Source organism: Polistes fuscatus, unplaced genomic scaffold (assembly GCF_010416935.1).
Source record: "Polistes fuscatus isolate 324 unplaced genomic scaffold, CU_Pfus_HIC Scaffold4, whole genome shotgun sequence".
Lineage (NCBI taxonomy): Eukaryota > Metazoa > Arthropoda > Insecta > Hymenoptera > Vespidae > Polistes > Polistes fuscatus.
Genome location: NW_025113118.1, coordinates 4239421 through 4264290, shown reverse-complemented (window position 1 = coordinate 4264290; position 24870 = coordinate 4239421). Strand labels below are relative to the sequence as shown.

The following is a 24870-nucleotide window of genomic DNA, read 5'->3' as shown; positions in this document are numbered from 1 at the left end:
GAACAAGGCCCACTCGATGTGTAAATTTGGAAAAATCGTGTCAAGGTTGAAATTTGGCTACTTCGTTGTTTATACTCGAAGAAATAATTAAGATAGATATTACTACTTCTTATGCAAGAATTTGATCGCATCGTCGAATGGAATTTATCAATTTGTATTCCGCGCGCCATTTAGTTAAAAAAAAAAAAAAAAAAAAAGAATGCTGCTCGAAGTTTTTGGCGGTTTTCTTAGAGTCACATATAAAAATTCGAACGTTCAAGATAGTTTGCGGTAAGAAGATAATTATGTTTAAAACAGTGACTGTCATTATAATGTGATTGATAAAACTTATTACATTAGTAGATTTTTTAAACATCTTATCGTTGAGCTTAATCGTTTTATCGTCTAAATATTATTAGACGATTGTTATATTTTAACGTCGCAGATAAATTAGGTTAATTTTTATAATTTTATTGTGCAATGTAATTCGTTGCTTTAGTTGTTCTGTAATTTTTATTATCATTCTCTGCTATATCAAAATTATATCTTTAAATTATAATATCGCATATTTTGTTAAAAAGAAGAAAGAAACTAAATGTTGACTCGTTAAGTCGAGTTTGTCCACGCGGTGAGAAATTCTTGAATTTACCGTGAGAGGGAGGAAGGCGAGACTCAAAAGAATAGCATAACACAACGAATGTGTTTGGACGAAGGGTAGGCGCGAATTTTCTTGAAAATTCGTTGATTGGTTGGAGCGAGTAGACCCGCCGCGTGGTAGCTGGCAAATAGTGGGGGTGGGGGGTGAAGAAAAAGATCTAGTTATTTACCGTCAACGTTAGAGTGCGCTAGGGTCGCGCGTCGTTCTTTGTTTCATTTGGACGATCAGTTCGTCTCGTCCAGCAGCGCAGGAAGGCCGGTCGAACAAGAAAATTTTCGCTTTAAACGAGGGGTGTCTAAGCTATTATTCGTAATAATCCTAGAAACAAAACGCCGATCATTTACCCCGAAAAGAGCTCAAAAGACAACGCGCATTCTCCGCGACATGCTGCTGCTAGTGCTGCTAGGACGAACGTGAAGCTGCTCGAGTTAACGCGTTTCGATCGATTTGGAAAGCTCCCGTGTATATTCTCCTGGAAAATAAAATTCGTAATCTTCGCGTAGTGTGAAAATAGTGTGCTGCAAAGTGTGCGTGGATTTGTGAGCTGGAAAAAGGAAAGGAAAGGAAAGGAAAGGAAAAGAAGGAAGAAGAAGATAGTGTCAGATTAGGGGAAAAAAGCTTTTCCGGTGTGTCGGTGGTATTAAGAAAGAAAAGCTTAAGAAATAAGTAACACGGAAGAAGGCTTTAGATAGCGGCGTTAGCATCGGTTTACGTACACCTTTGGTGTTGAATCGTTGAACGGGCGGACCCAAGGATTCCCTATCTCTCGCGCTTGTCTCTCTCTCTCGCGCTCGTCTCTCTCTCTCTTTCTCTTCCCGTCTCTCTTCGTCTCTCTCCGTGTTTCTCTTTATTAGTCTATCCCTTTCTTCCTTTTTCTTTTGTACCGTTTCTACGTCACTAAATCCCTATCCTGCTCATCGGTTGGCTTGCCGGCGTTAAGAGCGAGAGAGATACGATACAGACAGACGGACAGACGGACCGTGCACGTTTTTTTTTCTTCTTATCCTTTGATAAGGAAATAGAAAAGGCGAAGAAAAGAAAAGGATTAGAAGATTAAAGAAAGAGAAAATAAGAACAAATTATCGTGTCGAGTCGTGGCGCAGGATAGGAGAGGTGGTGGTGGCGTAGTGCGACGAGTTAAATCACAACCGGCATCGCATCGTCCACCCTATTTCCTTCACCTTCTCTTTTCGTAGGAGTTATTGGACGCACCGGCTGGAGGGGGGCCGCCCTTTTAAAACGAAAAGTGAGAAAGAGAGAGAGAGAGAGAGACAGAAAGACAGACAGGCTTAATCCTCGGCGTCTCTCTAACCACAATCACTTGCATCATTACATTTACCAACACCATCTCATTAATCTTTTTCGTATCTTATTTGCCCTTGATCATCATCGGTCGATCTCTAGTTGAAAAAAAGTATTCTTCTTCGTTGTGTCCTCTTGTTGCCCCCTCTCCCATCGATCGAGCAGTGCATGTGAGAAGAAGAAGAAGAAGAAGAAGAAGAGAGTGCTGCGCCGCTTTGAGTTTCTTTTCGTCCGGCGCGCGTTTGTTTGTGCTACCACAACGAAACGGGGTTAACGGCGAATCCAGCAACGACAACAACAACAGTGGTAGTAACGACGCAACGAGTTCTACTTATTTCGGATACGGTGGAGAGTTTCGGTGTAGGATACGGCCAGGGTGCAAGCACCAGTACAGGCGACTGGATGAAACCACCGGGGGATTTATTCCTTTATTACGATATGAAGGAACGGGGAGCCGACATGGTATTTACAATCCAAACAACCATCTCATCTCGTTTCTTAATTCTTTTATATCAACTCCATCCATCTCGATCGTTATCTCTGTCTATTTTTATTTTCTCTTATCAAAAATCTATTTCTATTCATGTTTCCTATTTATATTTTTCATATGCATTTGTATTCCTTCTGCGAGAAGAAGCAGCTAACCGCGTATTATCGCCGAATGCGTCCCCACGAGTAATAAATCATAAATTCGGTTTTAGGTTATGGTCGTTCTCTAGTCGCAGAGCTATGTCGCGCGCATCGCATGGAACGCGCTTGGACACGCGCGCGCTCTCCGCCAATTCTTACCGGTCTATTTTTCCTTTCCTTTCCTTTCCTTTCCTTTCCTTTCCTTTCCTTTCTTTTCATTTCTTTTCTTTTCTTTTCTTTTCTTTTCTTTTCTTCTTCTTCTTCTTTTTTTTTTCTTTTGTGTTCTTACTCTTTGAGGTTATCATACACAACATTTCTCTCTTTCTCTCTCTTTCTCTCTCTCTCTCTCTTTCTCTCTAACTTTGTTTTCTAGTTTCCTCGTGGTTAAGGTATTTTTTTTTTAGATTAGAGTTTGTTATATTAAATTTTATTTATATTAATCGCAAAACTCAATAATTTAATTAATACGATATTTAATTTAATTATATTTTGTATATATTCAATTTTGCATTTAATGCATATAATTTATTTAGCTGGATACCTCACGCATATTAAACGCATTGTTAAATGAAGAAACAATTAATGTTTCAATTTAACAAGTTTATCTATCAAAATTAAACATTTAACAATTAAATAACATTGAATAAACTAATTAATTTCAAATTATGTAAATAAAACACGTAAACGTTGATAATAGATATTGATCCTTCAAAAAACAAAAATTAATATCGTAAACAAGTTTAACGATTATAATAGTATTGAATGATAATAATTAAGTATTAACAAATTTACAAGAAAAAGAAGAAGAACATATGAGGGTGAACTGCAAATTTTTGAACCTCAACCAAAAGAAAACTTACTTTTTCTTAAAAGTAAAAGTGAGTTTGACTGAAAAAGGGGATTGTTTCTTTCGTTATGTTCAAAACTTTTCAACTCCACCCATGTACAAGGTGTCCCGAGAAAAGAAGAACAACAAATAACAAATCAATATTAATTTATTAATAAAACTGTAATATTATATTTTTCATTCTAATATATGAATTTGTAGTTAGTGCAGTGTTTTAACTAAATTATGGACACGCGTTGCCTCCACTGTAAATAATTGACAAAAATATTTGTTAAAAATAATTATATAGTTTGTGGTAAATTGACTTTTGGGACGTCCCGTATGTGAGTCATCCACAACACATTAACAAATAATATGCATGACGTTGTTTCATTTGTTGTTGATTTCTTAGATTCACGAGAAGTAGTGTAGGCACATACAGGTGTGACATACGTGTCGTTGAACCTAAACGCATCACGTTTCCCGTGGCCTATCACTGAATGCGAATGACAAGGACGTCAACTTGTTCGTTGTTATCATAGTCATTATTTCTTATCGAACGTTTACGAGATTCACAAGATTCGTATAATCTTAGAATGTGTTCATTGCCATCATCATCGGCATTATCATAAGCAGCTGTAAGATATATAGGCATATCGGTTTATATTAGATCTAGTACTCGAATTCATAAATCCACGAGTGAGATAATAAGAGTCTCTAGTGTGTTGTATTGGCGACGTCATATACGTCGTTACGTTTCGAAGATTCACACCAACATATTACATTAGGCATACAAGAAATCGCGTGACGTAATTATCTCCGCACGAGATTCCGATAGTATCGTAATAATGTAAACATAAATATAGGTCTATCGAGATTCTGACAGAGACGACGACACCATCATCACTTTCGTCACGAATTTTGTCGAAGTGTTATGCGTACGCAACACGAAAAGTTCAATCTTCGATTTTTTTTTTTTATATTTAAATACAGATATCAATAAGAGAGGGTACAATAGAAAGAACGTTTTGACGTTTGTAGCCATAGTTCCGATAAGTAAAAAGGAAGAAAAAAGAAATAAGTAAAAAAAAAATAAAACTAAAAAAATAAAAAAAGAATAAATAAATAAATAAAGAAAGATGAATAGAATAGAAAGAGAAAGACAATGGGGGGGGAATTTGTTTGGTTGGTGCTCTTAACGCGCGCGGACAGTGGCCGTGACCCGTGGCCGGGGGCCTGGGGAGGGGTCGGTGGCCCCGTGGCTGTTTAGCGACGTCCACGGTGCGCGTCGGAAGACCGCCTGCTTGCTTGCCTGTTCTTGCTTGCTTGCTTGCGGTTGCGGTGGTGGGGGGTAGTAGACGGCTAGGCGTGCTTTTGTGGGAAGAATTTCTCTTTCCATCTAGTGGGTGGACGCGCCTGAAAGGGGCCAGTGGGAGGGGGGAGAAGTCGCGCGGAGGGTTGCGCGCCCCGCGCGGTACGGTAGCAAGACGGAGAAAACCATTTGCAACGGAGGTGAGGTGGAGAAGGATGATGATGAGGAGGATGCGGAGGAAGAGGTTGAGGGGGTAGGTGGTATTCCCGTCATTCTCCTTCTCTCTCGCTCTCTCCCACGCGTCGCGATGTGGAAAGCGTCTCCACCGGCCGGCGTCGCGGTCGATACTCGCGGCATATCATCCCCGGCTGACCGAGCCTTACCCTTACTCTCTCTCTCTCTCTCTCACTCTCTTTCTTTCTTTCTTTCTTTCTTTTTCTCTTTCTCTCTCTCTCTCTCTCTCTCTTTACTCCTTACTTTAAATTATATTCACAAGTTTTGATCGATGCGAAACGTTTCATCGAGACCATTCGATCTCTTCTTTTTTTCCTCTCTTTATATATATATATTTATTTTTTTTACTTATTTATTTTTATTATTTTTATTATTATTGTTATTGTTATTATTATTATTATTATCTGTCTTTATTTCTCTTTTTATTTTCTCATTTCTTTTTTGTCTGCTCCGAATGAAAACATTTCCTCTCTTTTAAATTCAGATCACGTAGCTGAGATTTTTCTTCTTTTGATATAAGGATTGCTAGCTTTCCTTGAACGTTGTGTTGTGTTGAATCGCAACGAACTGTTATATTTTTTGTTTCTTTCTTTGTTTCTTCCTTCTTTTTGTTCTTCTTCTTTGGGTTTTGATATCTCGACAAAATCTTACCCTTATCGGTTCGATTTAACGACTTGTACTTAACGAAGCCCCCCGATTCGTCTGTCCCGTTCGTTTTTGAAACGAATTGATTGACAAACTGAGGATTTGATAAAAATTGAACGAGTTATGCGGCTTTGTAAACCGGTTACAATCCCATAGGAAAAATGATCGATCGAAGTGGACGGATCATCTGCCTACCCCTATCCTCCCGGTACAAATGCAAAACAACCACAGGACTATTCTTTTTTTTTTCTTTGCCTTTTGCTTAATAAAATTTTGTTCCATTAGTACTTTTTCTTGATACCTGATACCGCGTTTCATTCTACTTTCATCAAATTAATACTTAGAGTAAATAAATTAAATTTAATTAGGTATAATTCTTTTGTTAAAGTTTTTACCTACTCCATAGAAAATTAATCGATTTAATTTATCATGCGAATGCTAGTTTTTTTTTTAATTTTTTTTTTTTAATTCAAAGTTTTAAGGTTTGGAAATATATGTTCTACTGATAGCAATAGATTCATTCCTGTACTATTGCATTAGATTATCATTTACATTAGGTATATAGTACATGCGTTCTCTATCCACTTTATATCGTACCATTGTCACGACACACACGTATCGGAATACACCTGTATAGAGAATTCCGAGATCCTCGTGCGTCTTCGTGTTTCTCTCTTCCTCGATTCTCTTTTTACCGCGTTCTATTACGTCATGGATCTTAAGTTGCGTGAGGTTAGGATCGGTGCAACGGCCCCTCGGCGAACAACTATACGTAGTTAAGTCCCGAATGGAAACTACACTTTTGTTTTCTCTTAACCAGAACAGGTGCGATTAGCACGAATAAACGATCAATAAGTTCATTTTTTATTCGATCCATTTTTAATTCTGAATATCTCTATTAACAAATGCAAAATTAAATATTTATACGTAGAAATGTAATAAATAAATTAGTATGTATGTATGTGTGTGTGTATATATTTGGGGTGTTGGGTGCTCGAAATTTTGGGTTCTGGTCGGGCAGACTCGACATTACGCGTTGTCAAATATTTATTAATATAAATAATATGAGTACATTTAAGAAATATTGTTTTTTATTGCAATACATTAATTTTTTACGTCTTACTTGTTATAATATTGTCCGTAATTTTGGAAACCCACACACTTTTGATATTTACATATAATTAAATAAGAAAACTTGTGTAGAATGTAAACAAGTTTCATCTCTTATCAAAATGTATAAATGAATTTATTTTTTATATAGATAAGTAAGAAATATGTTCGATCCAACTGCCGATCTATAACCATTGTTTTTTAATATTCCAGATCGCTCCCTCGGCAAAAAAGCTTTGGGGTGTGGACGAAGGCGGTTCCAAGGACGAGGGTGGCGTAAAAGGTGGTGGGGGGATACTTCACCTGGGCGACCACCAAATGTGGCGAGATTCTACTTGGAGTACTTCAGGTATTTTTATATGTTACATTTCAAATGATCAATCCCGTTGCCTTGGATTATAAACCAATTATTCATTTTAATTTTGATACCTTCGTTCGTTACGTCTTAAACGATCCTGTTTACCTTACCATTCTATTCTTCGATCTTTATTTTACAAAGGTCACCATGTCCATCTATTCCGAGTTATAAATATTTGTATGCGATCGATCGATCGATAAATCGATTGACATAGGGTTGGAATACGATCGTAAGTTGATTAAACGATGATGCATTTGACGGGGCATCGTATGTTGTATGACAAATGAGTTCAATTATTGATTACAAAATCTACGATTAAAGTTAGCCAAAGTCAGCCAAAATCTAGCTTTCACTTTCGTTGTTCACATTATTGAATGAATAGGAGGGGAAATAATTCTTCCTCCAGCTTGAGTGAAATGTAGTATTGTAAAGGTAGCAGCAGTAGCAGCAGCAGCAGGTGAATAAGAGAAGATGTATCTCGATACCGTTGGCATGTTGTTGGGGCGCGAGAGTGGCAGGCAACGTGTGTTGCGAAACTGAACACTTGATTTCGCGACTTGAACGTGCACATGCGAGACGGTCCTGCGTGTGCGCCGCCTCCTCACGAGGATGGGTGCAACGCGGCTGTTGCTATGGCGACAGACGCCCGGCATCGGCATCGAGGGCGGTATAGGGGCAATGTCCCAACAACGCCAGGGACGTGCCTACCGATCCACCCTATGACAATCTTCAACCCTCCCCCTCACTCTCACCCTCCTTCCTTAACCCTTTTCAATCCCTTCGATTAACCAACATTCCATAGCTAGAGGGAGGAAGAAGAAGAAGAAGAATAAGGGGTCTTTGCTAATTTTAATGTCTTCCTCAATTCTGTCTTTTTTTTTTTTATTTTTTTTATTTTCAACAGACAAATTATCCTAGGTAGTTCCGATCAATGATTTATAATTAAAATTTCAATAGACAAGAACAAGACATATAATTTATTTCTTGTTATCGTTTTTTTTCTCTTTCTATTCTTCTAATGAATTGATATGATCTTCTAGTTTTGTTTGTTTATTTGTTTGTTTTATTTTTTCTATTTTCTAATAGATCATGCAGTATCACAACCAATATCGATGGGCAGACGAGTGGGTGTTGGTACAGGATATCATCATCAAACTTCTGAAGTTGGGACAGTTCTCAGTCCTAGAAGCAGGTTGGTTTAATGTTATTTTTAAATTTATTTAAGTGACATTAAGCCGAATTTATATTTATATCATGAAATTTAACTGTGATCTAATATTGCAAAACTTTGGTATATAAGATCTTCTCTTTTAAGTGAAACCGGTGGATTGGGAGTTAAGATGGTGGAATATGTTCTTGGTTCAAGTCCCACGACACCTAAGGATTTAGAACCTCGAATGGGATCTCTTCGACTGGTAAATTTGATAAATAGAGAGAAATATAAAATCTTCCTAATTATATTTACATACATATACTTATGTTTTTTTCCCTTTATATAGAATACGGACACAGATAAAAAAGAAAAAGATAAAGGATCGGCAAGCCCATTTGATAATTCGAAAGATGATACTGGTCCACAAGGTAATGGATTAGCTTCACAAAACGGTCTGGACGATGATAAAGGTTTCAAGTAAGTATTGATCGATGTAAAGGAAAAGAAACGAAACATTTCATTTCCTACACCGTTCGAATGTCATTAATTTTCCATATTGATTTTTGTTCATTGGTTTTACTTGAAAGTCATTAAGGATTAATTAGAATGCAAACTCTTCTTGGAATATCCTTCCATACTTGCAAGAAAAAGAGAAAAAACATACATGCGTATAAATATCAATGATATTTGTCGTCATCGATAAGCGAAAGGAAGGAAAGAAGAAGAGGAGAATACATGCATATCAAATTGTTATATTACGTTCCAAACAATCATATTAACAGTTTTGATAATCTAAATGTATTATGTTGTTATATATCGCATAATTGCGAATAATTATCAGGGTTTAACCGGACACGCTGAGAAGAAACGTCACAGTGATAAAATTGTCAAGGGCGTGGAAGCTTTGATTTTGTTTGCTGCTGTTGTTTTGCTTGCACGCGGTCGTCGGCATCACGCGTACACGTGTTTTATATCATATTGTCACTTTTCGTAAACTAGCGCCATCTGCGACTCTGGTCAAAAGTACTTTGTAAAAAAACATTACCGACACTTTCAAAAGATAAGTTTTCTCTTTTCCGTCGGTACGTCAGATTTTTTTTCTTCTCTCGATCGATTAACAATCTCTTACACAATTTTAAACTAAAATTATTATTTCATAATAAATAATAATATTATTAGGCGTTTTTATTTGATCGATTTATTTTCGTTGGGTATAAGATATTATAAATTTAAATCTACTCTCGTCGATTATATTTATTATACCAGGGCGATCAATTTTACAATTAAGTTTTATCGTTTGCATTATTAATTATGCTACGCGCATCGTTATTAGTTAAGAATAATGTTTACATGTTTATAACAGAATCTTGTTGAGCCTTATAACCTAATTTTTCATTGTGAAATTAAAATTTCAAGATTCGGCCCTTGGTATGATGATTGATTTAGATTTTGATGTTTAAAATACTAGATTTTCGTATTCGTCTATGTAATATGATACTTGGATTTTTCTTGCGATGTCAATGAGAAAAATATTTTTCTTTAAAACTATGTTACAACGAGTATATCAGAAGCAACAATGCGGTCCCTGACATTTACGACGATGATTTCTTCGTATCTGGAGAAACTACGTCATTCTCTTTATATAGATAAAGCATGTCTTCTCTATAGTGTGTTTTACTTTCTTTCGTAAAATTTATTTATCGATCGATAACAACTTCGTCATTATCAGTATTCTTATAAGTAATCATTCAGATTCAATATCGTTAAAAATTAATAATTAAATTCAACTGAATTTTCGAACGAGTTATAAAATTGTTATTGTTTCTTTAATTATTTCTATTTTTTTTTTCTATAGTCGTACACCAGGAAGTCGTCAGCCATCGCCAGGTGAAGAAGAATTTCAAAAAAATGCGGCGGCAACGTTAGCAGTTAGCGCAGGCGGTGCTGGAGTAGTTTTATTAAAACCAGGTGTCGACGTTGTCGGAAACGAGGAACATTTTATGGCAGCGTTTGCTGCAGCACCACCGCATCATCTTCAACATCATCAGGCACCACCAACGCATCATATTCAACATCCTCATTCTCATGCGGCGCAATTGTTTGGTGCACAAGCACCGCCACCCCCGCAAGCACCTCCACCATCTCAACAACAGCAACAACAACAAGGTCCACCCCAACCGCAAGACACTACAACTCATTTTGATGTACAGGTAAGTCCAGTTTTTTTTTTTTTTTACCAATATATATATTTTGTATTTTTAATCTACGAAGATGCTGAATAATATTCTACGCGCGTATTTTATTTATTTGTCGTGTAAATGATCAGGATAAAAAAAAAAAGGATTTTTATTGGTGTTTACCATCAAATCTCCATCTTGTCACCGATTTATTTTCGCACTGTGTTCTTCCATTTTTTCCATTTTTTTGTTTGTTCGTTTGTTAAAAGAAATAATGAACGAATAACGTTGTTTATTTAGTCATAGAATTGTCTAGGATTTTATCAAGAAGGAAACATTTTATTCATCGTTTCTTTATTAATTTTCAATAACATCATTTTGAAACATATTAGTAATAATGAACCAAACTATTTTAACATCATGTTATTATACAAATTAAAATAAATTATTATCTATATATTATAAATTATCTTCTCATAGAGTAGTAAATACGTTCTGATACCGAGGTATTGCGTTATAGTAAAGTTAACGCAATTATATATTTAAAAATCTTATTACTTTTAGCTATGAAATATTACAGTTATATTATCATCGTACGCATACCAGTTAACCGCACGAATTCATGATTATTAATATGATAATACCGTTAGAAATGTCTAAACTATGCCTATCGTTACGACAATAGTTTCGTAGCAAGCTTTCCTCGGTTAGAATCAAAGTTTCATCGTCTGAGAGAGAAATAATATATAATTAGATGATTTACGCGAGAATAAGAGAAAAAGAAAAATATTATGCATCTTAATTATACGTAATATTTGTATCCTGTTCTCGTACTTTTAATCATTTCCATACTTCAGTCTTCCTGCATCTTTAATTGGTACGCACTCTGTACAAACAAAGATTATTTAAAAATAATTTCTTAAATTAGATCATTTTTTGCAAAACCCGTTACATTTAATTTAACAATCTACAATACTTAACATTACACGAAAGAATTTATTTGCTACGTTATTGTTTTATATAAACTCATGTTTAAGTTTAATTATTCACTATAGTGATAAGCATAAGGAATCATAGGAAAAAAACATAAGCCATATCTAACTGTTCAAGTAATAAAAAGAAAAAAAAAACCGATATAAAAAAAGAACAATACATATGCACATTACAGTTTCAACAACACAGCGTGTTAATTATTATTCATTAACTTGATCTATTTATTCATGACTGACGTCTTCATAAAATAGAAAAGTTACGTTTAATTAAATATTTCCTCGGATAAAGTTTGTAAGTTTAGTTTTCTCGAAGCGATACGAAATAAAGAAAAATATCGAAGATATTTGCATGCGCGCCTCTGGATGAATTCGAACGACAAAGGAATTTAGGAAAGGGTGAGAATAAGGGGTTGGTAGGTGGTTTGAAAGGAGAGAGGGGTGGGGCAGGGGGGAGCGGGAAGAACGACCTTGTCCTGCGGCGCAGACAAACGTATAAATCATAGAGTGACAGCCTCTCGACGTCTACTTCCAAACCTATTCGTAAAATAGAACGGTCGATATACGTCTAACCATTTTGTCGACAATTCACACAGGTTCATATATTATACATGAATATGCACATATACTTATACGTATATTACAACATTTGTACTTTCATCTCATACGATTTAGCACCGAATCATCGTCTACGTGTATGCATAATAATATCAGCAAATGTACTATTTAGATTTATATTTATTCGTTAGATTCTTACAAACTTTTATATCGCTATATATATATATATATATATATATATATATATATATATGTGTGTGTTATATAATAATTTTATTTTTTAATAGCCATTATTGACCAAAGACTTTAAAGAATTAATTTGAAGGATGAGAAATACAGTTAATATTAAGCGACATTCTACATATGTATTACAATATATAAATTCATATTCTATATATTTTAATATATAAAAAAACTATATATACATCATACACATATATACATATTATACATATATAAAGCCATAAATATTTAAATACATATATATATATATAAAGTTTTCATTGTGATATTTTCTGGTGCACTTTTCTGATGGACGATTGGAAACTTTTTGCTGTACGATTAGACACGCTTTCCTTTCAAGAACAGCTGTACGAAAGAAGAATGAGATCCTTACATTCCTATCAGCGACGTAATATCTATTTCCATCTTTCTCTCTCTCTCTCTCTCTCTCTCTCTCTCTCTTTATTGCACATGCGCACGTTCTCGACAAAAACGAGGCTTTAGAACCCTTCCGGCACGAAGCACACGTGAGGGAAGGATTAGTTCGGATAGGAGAACGATTGTAGAAAGAGCAACGGGGGGATGACGAATAAATCGAGGTCGATTTGAATTTTCTCGCGAAACCTTGAAGATTTTTTAAAATAAGAGCGAAAGTCGACACGTTCTTCGAACTATTATCCTGTTTGGACCACTTTGATTACATATTCTCCTTGACAAATCTTCCCGGGGACCCCTCTCCTTTCTTTTTTTTTCTTCTTTTTTTAATATCTTTTTCTTACGTTTTTTGTATACTCGAGAACAGTTTTTTCGTTGTTCCTTCAATTCGGTTGTGTTATTGGTTGTTATTTTATTCGATTTTATTTTCTTGTTTTTCTTTTTTCTTTTCTTGATTCAAATAGATATATTTTTTCTTCTTTTCTTCTTATCCCTATAAATACTAAGTATTGTTTCGTTTCATTTATTCTTTCGCGAATCCTTACCTTGATTTCTAAATATATATATATTTTTTGTTCATCCTGGTCACGTAAAAAGTACTCACGTAGTTTTGCTTATTTTCATCACGTGTTATTTCACTAGTCCTAGGTATTAGAGTGTATTACAATGGTTTTGATTCTTTTTTTTTCTTTTTTTTTTCTTTTCTTTTAATATTGTAATAGAGAATAGAACAAAAGTTGCAATTATTTTGTTTTAACGTATATATTAAATAAAACACAAAACAAAAATGTGTTTTCAAATAAATGACATCTGTGTATAACCATAGCTAAAAAGATGTACTTTTTTTTTATGGGACAAGCACGAAATGTCTTAGGAGGATCGTCACGAAAAAAGAAAAAAATATTAAATGTGTGGTCATTAATTAATCAAAGATGATCCTTGAAATACGCGCACGAGATAATATCTCCTTTCTATTTCTCTTTTTTTTTTCTTTCTTCTTTTCGCGTATGCGTTCGTATCAACAGTTATTATCACAAACTTTCCTTGAAGATCGTCGCGAATAAATCTCTAACTCTAACACAGGACGATTAAAATCTAACTTAACGAATCTAACGATTTATATATATACTTTTTATTTATTTATTTATTTATTTTTTTATATGTACATACATGCAACACAACTTTAACTGACACAACCGATATACGATCGGTTTTTTATTAGTATTATTATATATATATTTTTTTAATTACAAATTTCAAACCATTTTCGTTTGATTCATTTGGGTAGTAACTTTTAGAATGAAATTATAATCATATAGTGTCATTCATATTTTTTTTTAATTAATTTTTAATGCGTAATTCCTCCTCTTTCTCTTTTTTTTTTACCAAATTTGCTTCTATTTTTTTTTTATTTCTTCACCATTTTCTTTTTTCTTCTTTTTTTTTTTTTTTTTTTGGGTTTCTTTATTTTTAATATAGTCGAGGCACCGGTGTATTACGTAATTTTTATTTGATTTCTCTCGGTATTTTTATCATGCCTAACTTTTAACATCGTACCAATGAAGAAAGAAGGAAGGCGTGCTGAAATTTTCCACGTGGCTCGCGACCCGTCGTACAGGTGCACAACCCACCGCATTCTCAATCCTTTCTCCCCCTTCCCTTCTCTTCTCCTCTTCCCTCTCCCCCTTACCATGCTCACCCTTCTTGCTCTTTTCCGCTCTCATCCTACGCTCGGATGAAATCGCAGAAAATCGTTTTAGCGAAGGAAGGAAGGAAGGGTGATGGAAGAGGGTGGGGAGATCGGATGGAAGTTAAAAACCTGCCGTTTAAAACAAATCTCACTCACCTCATGGAAAAAAAGAAGAAAAAGAAAAAAAAAGGATCTCTGCATTATTAGTTGAAGTTTATTGCGCATTTCGAAGATTTATATTTCTCTTTTCTCTTATTATTATTATTATTATTATAATTATAAAAATAAAACGAAAAAGAAAAGAAATGTTTTATAGCATCCGAAGTAACGTTACGTCAACGCAAATTTCACGAAATATCGACCTTCTTCCGTTTACGTTCTTTCTCTTTTCCCTCCGGTTTATTCTTTAGTTTTTTTTTCTCTTTTTTGTGTGTGTGTGTTTTTTTTGTTTTGCGCTACTGATGGTGGCTGCTGGTGCACGTCGCTTCGATATGTGTGCCTACATAAAAATAGAACTACGGCCAGAGAGAAAGAGAGAGAGAGAGAGAGAGAGAGAGAGAGAGCATTATGTCGGGATTTATGCACCAACGTGCAAGCGCTTGTTTTCCTGCTACTCTTCTATCCCTTCATGTGTGTTTGTATGCGTGCATGGGTGCATATATGCATGTATGTTGCATATAATATGACATGATATATATATAATTGTATATGCGCTTGTATATATATGTATATACATGTGTTTGTGTGCGTGTTTGTTTGTTTGTATATACAAAGCGTGTTACGTTCTATAATACGTGCTTATATATGTACGATACATGTGTTTATACCGTATATACGATACATTCTTGCTTTATATACGCTTATGTTTATATGATGTGTATATATATTTATGTATGTGTGTGTGTGTATATATATATATATATATAAAGGGAAGTTATCCTAGTAGGAAAAATGCGTGGACGCATGAGACGAGTCGTTCTCTGATCGTGTTATTACGCGAAGGCTCGTGCTTAGCAGTGCATGAAGCGATTCCCAGACCTCGTTTCCTCTTTTTCCCCACTCTTTTACACCACCCTCTCTCCTTCCTTCCTTCCTCTCACTCTCTCTCTTTTTCTCTTTCTCTTCTTGGACGTAAAAAAGAAGGACAAAGTCGACGAAGGCAAAAGATGGATAGATACAAATGAGAGAGAAAGAGTTAGATGGGGTGATGGAAGGGTGGGAGGTGGTGGGAGGGAAGGGGGAGGAGTACAGTCGAAGAAGACTCTGTTAAAGGTGTTGTTGTTGTTGTTGTTGTTGTTGTAGAGATGCTACCGTACACACTAACGCACATACACTAACGCACATTTAGAGAAGAAGGGATCGCGGGTTGTTGACTCACTGCCCATTCAGCATAAAGTGCAACGACTTCCTCCGATGAAAATCTGTATCATCGCCCGAAGCCGCGGTGCACATCTATTTTTTTTTTATTTCTTTTTTTTTCTTCTTCTTCTTCTTTCCTTTTCTGTCCCTTTCCTTTCCTTTCCTTTAGATGGGTCGTCGTCGGTGGTGTGGCGCGACGGTGATTCCACCAACTTCTGACTGATTTTCTACGTAGAATCGTCTCGGTCAGGGATTCCAACATTTCTTTCTTCATCTTTTTTTCTTCATCTTGATTATTCGTCTTCTTTCGATTTTTCTCTGTGTTTTTTTCTTTTTCTTTAACAAATCACAACCCTTCCCCATTCTCCTACTTCTTCCATCTTTTCTCTTTATCTTCTTTTCCTTTTTTTTTTTTATATATATTATTTTTGGTTATAATATCATCTTTAGGTATCTGTGTAGGGAATCGAAATTTTCCTTCGAAAATGTTCACAGACAATTTCTTCTTCTTTTTCTCTCTCTTTCTCTCAAATAATGTTCGATCAAAGTACGTTTTTGTTAATGGAAAAATTAGGTTTCGTTTTTTTTTTTTTCTTTTCGTTTTCTTATGGCAGAGACAGAAAGAGAAAGGTAAGAAGGGTTAAAGGAAAAATGTATGCAAAATTTCTTATCATCGATCTCTACGCGCAAAACATTCTTTTCTACGAACGTCGCGTTTAATTTATTCCACGTTCGTACCGATCCATACGAAATTTCGTAGAAGTTGAACGACGAAGACGAATCCGGTTGCAAATAACTCTCGTCAAATCGTCCGAAAGCGAAGAAGAAGAAGAAGAAGAAGAAGATATGGTATATGAGGCCAAACGCTTGTCAGTCATTTCAAGATATTTTTGGTCTGTCTTTACATAATCATCGGTTATGTACGCATCTTCTTCTCTGCAAGGTCGTCGTTGATGTCGTCTTCTTCTTCTTCGTTTACGAAAACGAAATTCAAATGATGATGATGTTGAACTGATATTAAAATTCAGGTTTGATTAGTTTCGGTGAAAAGTAGTAGTAGCCCTCTTCTCTCAATCCTTCGAAAACGAAAGACAAATTTTCCAAACGAATCGTTAGCGAATCTTTCGAAGAAAAGAAGATATATTTTTCCCTTCTTCTTCTTCTTCTTCTACTTTTACTTCTACTTCTACTTCTTCCTTTTTTATTTTTATTTTTATTTTTTTTTTTTTAATTTTTCCATGAGTATTTAGAAACAATAGGCGTCGCGAAGCGCGGTTGGCATCATTACCAGTACAATATTCTGCGTTCCACGTTGAAGACGACACTCGAGGCTGAATTATTAATGAAAAGAGAGATCATTAGTCTGAGAAGAACGGTCGCAGTACCTCTCTCTCTCTCTCTCTCTCTCCCTCACCCTCTTCCCTCTCCCTATCTCTATCTATCTTCCTTTCTTAACGTGGGTGGGCGCGCACGCGGTGTAAGTCCTAATTAAAATCTCGGATCGGCCAGGGAGAGTCGAATCTAGGCTAGAAACTAACTCGAGGTGGTGGCTAACACTCCACCTTCACCTCCAGCCCTTTACTTCTTCTCGCCTCTGACGTGTTCCTAGTGTATACGGTACTATACCACCCTCCCTTTTTTTCTTCTACTTTTTTTGTTTCTTCTTCCAAGACTACTAAGGAAATAGCGCTCAAATCGTGACCAAGTGCAAGAGATTTGGCAAGGGTCGTGCTATTTTAAAACTTTTCTTCTTCTTCTCTTCTTTTTTCTTTTTTCTTTTTTATTCTCTCCCTCTCTGTCTCTTACTCTCTTGAGGATTCATTGATGGACGGGGGATGGGGTGGGTTGTTGGGGTTTGAGTAGGGTGTAAACGCAATACATTAACCAACTTATAACAACCGACCTTTATTTACTAATCTTTTTTTCTTTTCTTTTTATTCTCGTTAATCTCACGTGATAGAAACATCCCCCGTTGAACACGCACACCCTTGAGCGCAAACGCGTTAATTATACTTACTTAGAGTAATTAGATATTAGAAAATATATTATAATCGTACTAATTCAAACTAACATCATCACGTACAATGCCTCGCCTACAATATGTAACTTTTCTTTTAATCCGGGTCACTGCGGTATTCCAAATGCCGCGCATATGAGTGCCCCCACGTGAGTAACAATACCTTCTTTATAGAGTTTATTTCAAAGAACGGTCAAGTATAACTATCCATACAACCTCGTGTCATTCTATCTTTCTCTATTAGAAAGGTTCATTCAACGATATTCTCAACCGATATTGGCTTGCGTGAACAAATTCTTATACATTTATAAATTATTTACCGAAGTTAATAATCCGGTTGTCTGTACATTTTTTTTCATATTTTGTTATCGTCGTCGTCGTCGTCGTCGTGTTGTAAAATCGACATAAACCTGCCGAGAAACTCCAATAAAAAAAACACTTCGTGACGCGAATACTAGCAAGGATTCGAATTGTACTTTTATTATTAGCGTCCCTTTACATCGATCGATCATTACGTCACCGTGTTCTTTTTTTCAAAATAAAATAAAATATATTTTTTTTAGAATCAATCGTTTAAATTTAGGGACACGATCGCGTCTCTCTAGTAAAAAGGAGGTCTCATTATTTTTTTTGGCCGATACATTTCTCCGATTTTCTCTCTTTGCGTTTTATCGTTTCTCTTCCCCCCTCGGCCCCGTTTGAAAGTTCAAACTTTGCAAAGGAAAATTTTGGAGTTTCTCTCGCTGTGGTAGAAGTTCAACTCAAAGGGCATTTTTTTTTTCTTTCCCCCCCAAGTTTATCGCGCGTTTATCGTGCCAACGTCACATAGGTGTTGCTTTCCCATCCTGAGGTGGTGGTGTACAGGCTTGCTTGCTTGCTTGCTTGCTTTGCTTGCTTCTGCTTGCTCGTTTGTGCTTGCTTGCTTGCTTGCTTGCTTGCTTGCTTGCACGCCCCAGCCAAGTATTTTTATACCTAGCCATCGCTCCTGTGAACATTTTTATTATAATAAGAGATTGTAGGGTGCGCCAAGCGTTAGCGTGTTTCACTACGAGGGTTGCTAGAGAAAGGGGCAGAGAGTAAGATAGAGAGCAAGGAGGGAGTGGGGGTGGGGTGGGTTGGGGGGTCGGGTAAAGGAGTTCGAGTATGTAACACGCTAGTTCGCGTGTTCTTCGTCCATCCCTTGGAATTCAGCGGTTCTCAATTTCCATTGTTCCTTTGACCAATGCGAATGTCAAAAAGATTCAACCCCTCGTTTTTTACTTCCATTGGATACGTGACTCCTCCTACTTCTATTCCTCCTCCTCCTTTTCCTTTCTCACTTCTGTCAAATATTATTTTTTCTCTCTTAAACTTTTGTAAGCTTTTTAATCATTTTTTTTTATCTAAAAATATCAAAAAAAAAAAATGTAACAAATGATCGTATACAGCATTGACAATGTTATGATTAATATTTGGTATAATTATTGTAATTAATTTTTCTTCATAACGTAAATGCAATCGAATTGAAAAATTTTAATTAATTTTCATACGATATATATATATAACCGTGACTATAAGGATCACATAGGAAGATGTGTGAGATTAAAATTTGATAATTTATCAGACTTTTCATATAATAATCCATCAAATAACGTTGGTTAATGAAAATTTATACCTTTGGAAATTCTCGAAACGTCATAGAGTTATCGCGATAAGGACGATTTAAAAGGCTACTAGAAGGGGTGGGAAGAAGTTGAATCAATGAATTCACTTCCGTTTCTACAAAGCTACGGTATATATAATAATAATATAATCGCGTGTATGTATGTATTCGCGTGTGTGTGTGTTTCTATATCTAGACTTGTAATATAATAATATTCATAGTAGTAGTAATAATAATAGTCGTCATCGTCGTCGCCTTGTCGTCTCGTCTCTTTCAGAAAATCAGGCTAACTTAATAGGATGGTATACGTGTGTGTGTGTATGTATGTGTGCATTGCTTCAGCTTGATTTTATTATCCGGAGAACACTTATCTTTTTCCGCGGTTTCGTGATAAAGCAGCTAGTAGCGCACGTTGAGAAGTTTAATCGGCATGATTCCTTTTTCTCATTTTCTTTTCTCCTCCCCCTCCCTCTCTCTCTCTCTTTCTTTTTCTCTCTCCTTCTCTTCTCTTCTGTTTTCTTTTATTTTTTCTCACTCGTTCGAAGCATTACGATTTTGAACGATGTGTAAGTCGTGTAGCAACAGCAACAGCAGCAGTAGCAGCAGCAGTAGTAGTAGTAGTAGTAGTAGGAAAGTTTCAAAGAGTGTCGAGTAAAGTAGAAAGAAGAGAAGATAAGAGAAGGGTAGGTAGGAAGGAGGGGAGGGGTAGGTAGGGTGGATTGAGGTGGAATGTTTTACGCTAGCGGTGGCTTCTTCTTCCCTAAACGGAACCGGTGCGAAAGACAGCACAGTTCGCGATGGACGATACAAAACGCACGCCCACCCACCCCTAACAACTTCCCACTACAATCACCATTACCACTACCATCACCACCACCACCACACTACTACTACTACTACTACTACTACTACTACTAATACTACTGATCCACGTTATATATTCGCTAAAAGAACTAATTTTTCGATCGTCCTATGGCGTAGATGTTTCTGAACGTGAAAATAAAGTCAATGGGACGAAGATATAGAATATGAAAGATGTTACGTATACGTGTGGTTCCATGTGGTGGTTGTGGGGACGAGTTGAGAAGAAAGGTAGAAAACGAATGAACGAACGAACGAACGAACGAGTTTTTCTCTTTTCTTTCTTTCTTTCTCCCTCATCTCTCTCGAATCTATCTCTGTGGTTCGTCGTAGTCGTTGCTCCTCTTCGGCCCCCTCTCACTAGCGTTCGTTCTCATCTTCTCGCTTGTGGCTGTCTCTTTCTATGCGTCGCCATATTGGTGTATATGTGGTCGCAAAAGGGAAAAGGGGGAAGCTGCTTGTAGACAATAGGCTGTTGGCTATGGACGATGACAATATGCCCCGGCTACGCGAGAAAGAGCCGGCTCCGTTTCTCCCCTCCCCCCACCCAACCCCTTCTCTACCAGTGTCCCCCTTAACTCCTCCTCCTTCTACTTTACCCTCCATCTTTCTCTCTCTCTCTCTCTCTTCTGTGTTCTCTTCTCTTTTGTACCTTCCGCTCTTCCCCTCTGCCATTCCTCTTCCTCCTCCTCCTCCTCCCCTTCACCACCCCCTGTCATGCACTTCTGCTTTCTTCGCTCTTCTTCTCTTCCTCCTCCTCCTCCTCCTCCTCCTCCTCCTCCTCCTCCTCCTCTACCACCACCTCCTCCATCTTCTTTCGGGGCTTCTCCTCTTCTCTCACGGTCCTTCGGCTCTCTCGAGCGTCCCTGAGAACCCTTCAGATAGCACGGCGTACATGAAAATTAAGGCACGGCCAATTAAAGCCGCGCCAAACGCCAAGCAGGGTTCCTCTCTTTCCTTCTGTCCCTCCTCCTCTCTCTCTCTTCTCTTCTCTATTCCTCTTCGTTCCTCTTTATCTTTCTGTTCTCTAAGTGTCCTCGCCTTCTATCTATCTTTTCCACCTTTCGTATCCTGTCCTCCTCTTTCTTCTCCTCCTTCTCCTCCTCCTCTTGCATTTCCTCATACTCCTACTTCTACTTCTTCGTCTTCTTTTCTCGGGATTAGATCTATTATTTTCTTTCTTTCTTTCTTTCAAACTCTTCGAAATATGGACGGGAAATTTCGTTTCGAGGAAAATCCTTCAACGAGATCACATTCTCATCTTCTTCTTCATCTTCTTCTTTTTTCTTGGATCGAACGGGTTCGAAGTAAAATTCGTGTTACCCTAATTGGTTCTTTAAGTTATATTATTACCTATGCTTTAGTTACTTCTTCGTATAGTATATTATCTTGATTAAATTCGAAAGGATTGAAAAATCCTTGTTCGCAGATGTGTAACTACCTCCCCCCCCACTCCACCTCACCAATCCGTTCATTCTTTCTTCGTGACGGTCTAACATTATCATCGTATTTCGTCGTTACCGGTAAAGAAATGTAAGATTTTTATTTCTTTTTTCTTTTTTTTTATTACTTTTGCAACGACAGCAATTATCGATCGTGGCATTTATCGTCAAGGATCCCCGTATCACATCTGGAAAAGTTTTTTTTTTTTTCTTCACTGTGCAAAAATCGTATCATCATCGTATCACGGTAGTGAAAAATATGCGGCTTGTGGATACATTACTTTGAATGACAGACTTCTTCAACGATGTATTTCTACCTCTACTCACCGATGGTACCTTCGGGAGATTCTATTGAAAAGGGGTGAACCCGACGTACTACTACTACTGCTGCTGCTATTACTGCTGTAGCTGTAGCTGTAGCTGTAGTAGTTGCCTCCTGTATTTGTAACTCGTACGAGAGGTAGTCAACTTCTTTTTGAAACTCGCAAAACTTGTACTCCTTTATCTCACCCTCGTCGTTCGTCGTTCGAACGCAGGTGGTTCGAGTTGCAATTCTAGGGCTCTGCATATGGTCTCTCTCTCTCTCTCTCTCTCTTTTTTTTTTCCTTTTTTTTTATCGATTTTGTAAAAAAAGAGAAACGATGCTCTAAATGAATAGCTTCTTTTTTTTTCTTTCTCTCTCTCTCTCTCTCTCCCTTTCTTTTTTTTAATATTTTTTTTTCCAACTTTGATGGGATACGCATATATCATTCGTCGTCTTATAATAGATTCATCAACGAGAAGATCTTGGAAAGATTAATACGATCATTGAAAGAGGGGGGGATATGAGGAAAATCAAATGCGTTCATTGATAATTATTTGAAATGAACCGAACCGTCTCGGTTTCCTAGAACAAATATTATTTTCATAATTAATAATCTAATTAACGAGGAAAGGTAGTGGTTGGTTGGTGGTGGTAGTGGTGGTGGTGGTCAATAGATCGTTTGCTCTTAAAAATTAGTTAGAATCTTTGAAGCGCCATTGCACGAACACAAAAATCAACAGTAGTTGATTAAAGATTCGTCGGAATAGCAAATAAAATGTCTAGACTGGTGTTTATTAATATTTTGTCTATTTTTTTCCTCCTTTTTCTTTTTTTTTTGGGAGGGAAAATTATCTAACGGCAACGTGTCATTCATTTTCGTCCGAAAACCACGGTGGTGGTAGCAGCTAGTTGTGTTGAAACAAATTTGAAAAGTCTCGTTTCTTTCGTCATGAGAAGAAGACGAAGAAGACGACGACGACGACGACGACACAACAACGATACAGGAAGCCCTCCGCTTTGTCGTGTCCTCCTGTACTGAAGAGGTGCATGTCTCGAGGCGGAGGGAGGGCTGGGGTGGGGAAAGAAAAGAGAAGTGCGCGACGTCGGCAGGGGGGAGGAGAAAGAGGAAGAGTTGAAAGAAGAAGAAGAAGAAGAGGAGAAGGGTAGGGACGGAGGGGGGTTGTGTAGCGGTATATAGTAGTGTGGTGAAGGAGTTTCCGAGGGCGACAGGGCCGTATTTCTCGATGGGTCCCGTAGGTGCACCTATGTAATACGCGATACACAATATATAGGGTGGTAGTGTATATGCGACGGGTACGTACGAGGAGGAGTGTGAAGTGGGAAAAAGAGAGAGAAAGAAAGAAAGAGAGAGAGAGAGAGTAGCGTAAAACGTAGCAGGGTGGTGGGGTGGTTGTGTGGTGGTAGTAGTGGTGGCAGTGTGGTGGCGAAGGGCGAAATGGTCGTGGCTGCTGTGGGTGGAAGAGTAGGGGAAACCGTCACACCGACCGACACCACACCACACCACGTCTCTTCGTTTCGTCTCGTCTCGTCTCGTCTCGTTTCGTCTCACTTCGTCTCCCTTCGTCTCCCTACACCCCTCGGCACCTCACCTCGTCTAACTTCGGCTCACCTCGCTTGCGTCGCGTCGAGTCGCCGCGTCACTCAAAGCGCTCGGGCCATGGGAGCGTAGAGAGGAGGACTGGGAATAGGAGGGCGAAAAGGAAGAGGAGGGGGTGGTGGTGGTGTAGTAGGAGGTGGTAGAGGAGGAGGAGGAGGCAAGCAAGCAGGCAGGCAGGCAGGCTGGCTGGCTGGCACACACAACCACACCACCAGTCAGTTCTCAACTGCCTTTCTATGCGGCAACCGTTGCGAGCGCGGCTTAAGCCCAACTCACGCTGGACTTAACGGCTCGCGCGGAGAACCGGCCTTCTTATTTATACTTTTATCTTTCCGTACCTTCATTTTCTCTCTCTCTCTTTCTCTTTTTTTCTATCTCTCTGTCTCTTTCTCTCGCGTCTATCCTTCTCCTTCCTTTGATTCCTTTCTCCCGGTTCCGGCACTCGCGAACCGCGCGTGGCCCCCCGGTGCCCGTCGTCATCGTCACCGTCATCGGCGTCGTGGATTCGAGGGAACGCAGGAAACGACGTAGAGACACGCAGTGAATTCTCGGGGATAATCGATTTTTCGATCGCCCGAAAGGAAGAGGCTTTTTTTTTTGTTTTTCTTCAAAGGATTTATTACAGTGGGAGGGAAAAACAATTTCTTCCTTTTGTTTTTGTTATTTAATTATTAATTTTTATTTTTAATAGACTATCACTTCCGTATAGTCTTCCTTCCCCCACTCTGCGCTCGATCTTTCTCTCTTTCTCGTATATATACACATACACACATACACATATACACGCGCGTACTGTTACATTCCGAAAGGAAGGAGAAAGAGAGCCGCGCGAAAGGCACGCAGTTTAGTAGTACGACGACGTGCGAAAGGATTCGACGAGCCGGTGGTGAATGCGTCCGTCGTCCTTCTCGTCCTTGTTGCCGACGTCGTTGTCGTCGTCGTCGTCGTCGTCACCGTCGCTGTCGCGAATGGTCCACGTGGTGTATAAACGCGGAAATGATATTCCATGGAAGAAGATCCTTAGACTTTTATTTACCATCAAAATAGTGCCACTCGTGATGACCGATTTATCGTATTTTACGATCATGGGGCATCCGATTTAATAAGATCGGAATGCCATGGAAAGAACTCTTTGAAGAAATTTGATTCTACGAGAAGTGTCGAAACTAGTTAATAAATAAATAGTGTGCGGTGACTTATTATTCAACGATATCTTCCCCCGTTCAATTTTTTTTATTATTATTATAATTATAATTTTTATTATTATTATTATTTTATAAGAAAAAGAAGAGGGGATAAATGTTAGTGCGTATTGTTGTGTTACTCGTATCGCTTTTGTGAAAATTTCT

At 37.6% G+C, this 24870-nt stretch overlaps 1 protein-coding gene and 1 long non-coding RNA gene across 4 annotated transcripts in view; both read left to right on the top strand.

The window, feature by feature from the left end:
* LOC122521309 (pumilio homolog 2) overlaps positions 1-24870 on the top strand; it is a 60795-nt gene that overhangs the window by 2777 nt on the left and 33148 nt on the right. For both annotated transcript variants that reach the window (XM_043641916.1, XM_043641915.1), the window contains exons 5-9: positions 6910-7045; positions 8141-8246; positions 8370-8469; positions 8554-8684; positions 10063-10417. In XM_043641916.1, coding sequence (XP_043497851.1) covers positions 6910-7045; positions 8141-8246; positions 8370-8469; positions 8554-8684; positions 10063-10417 — 828 coding nt within the window. The remainder of the gene's footprint in view (positions 1-6909; positions 7046-8140; positions 8247-8369; positions 8470-8553; positions 8685-10062; positions 10418-24870) is intronic.
* On the top strand, positions 693-2137 carry LOC122521310. Of its 2 annotated transcripts, none has more exons than XR_006304735.1 (2): positions 693-1263; positions 2042-2137. It is a non-coding gene; the product is annotated as an uncharacterized LOC122521310 (long non-coding RNA). The 2 variants fall into 2 exon arrangements; XR_006304736.1 differs by having other exon boundaries at positions 693-1274.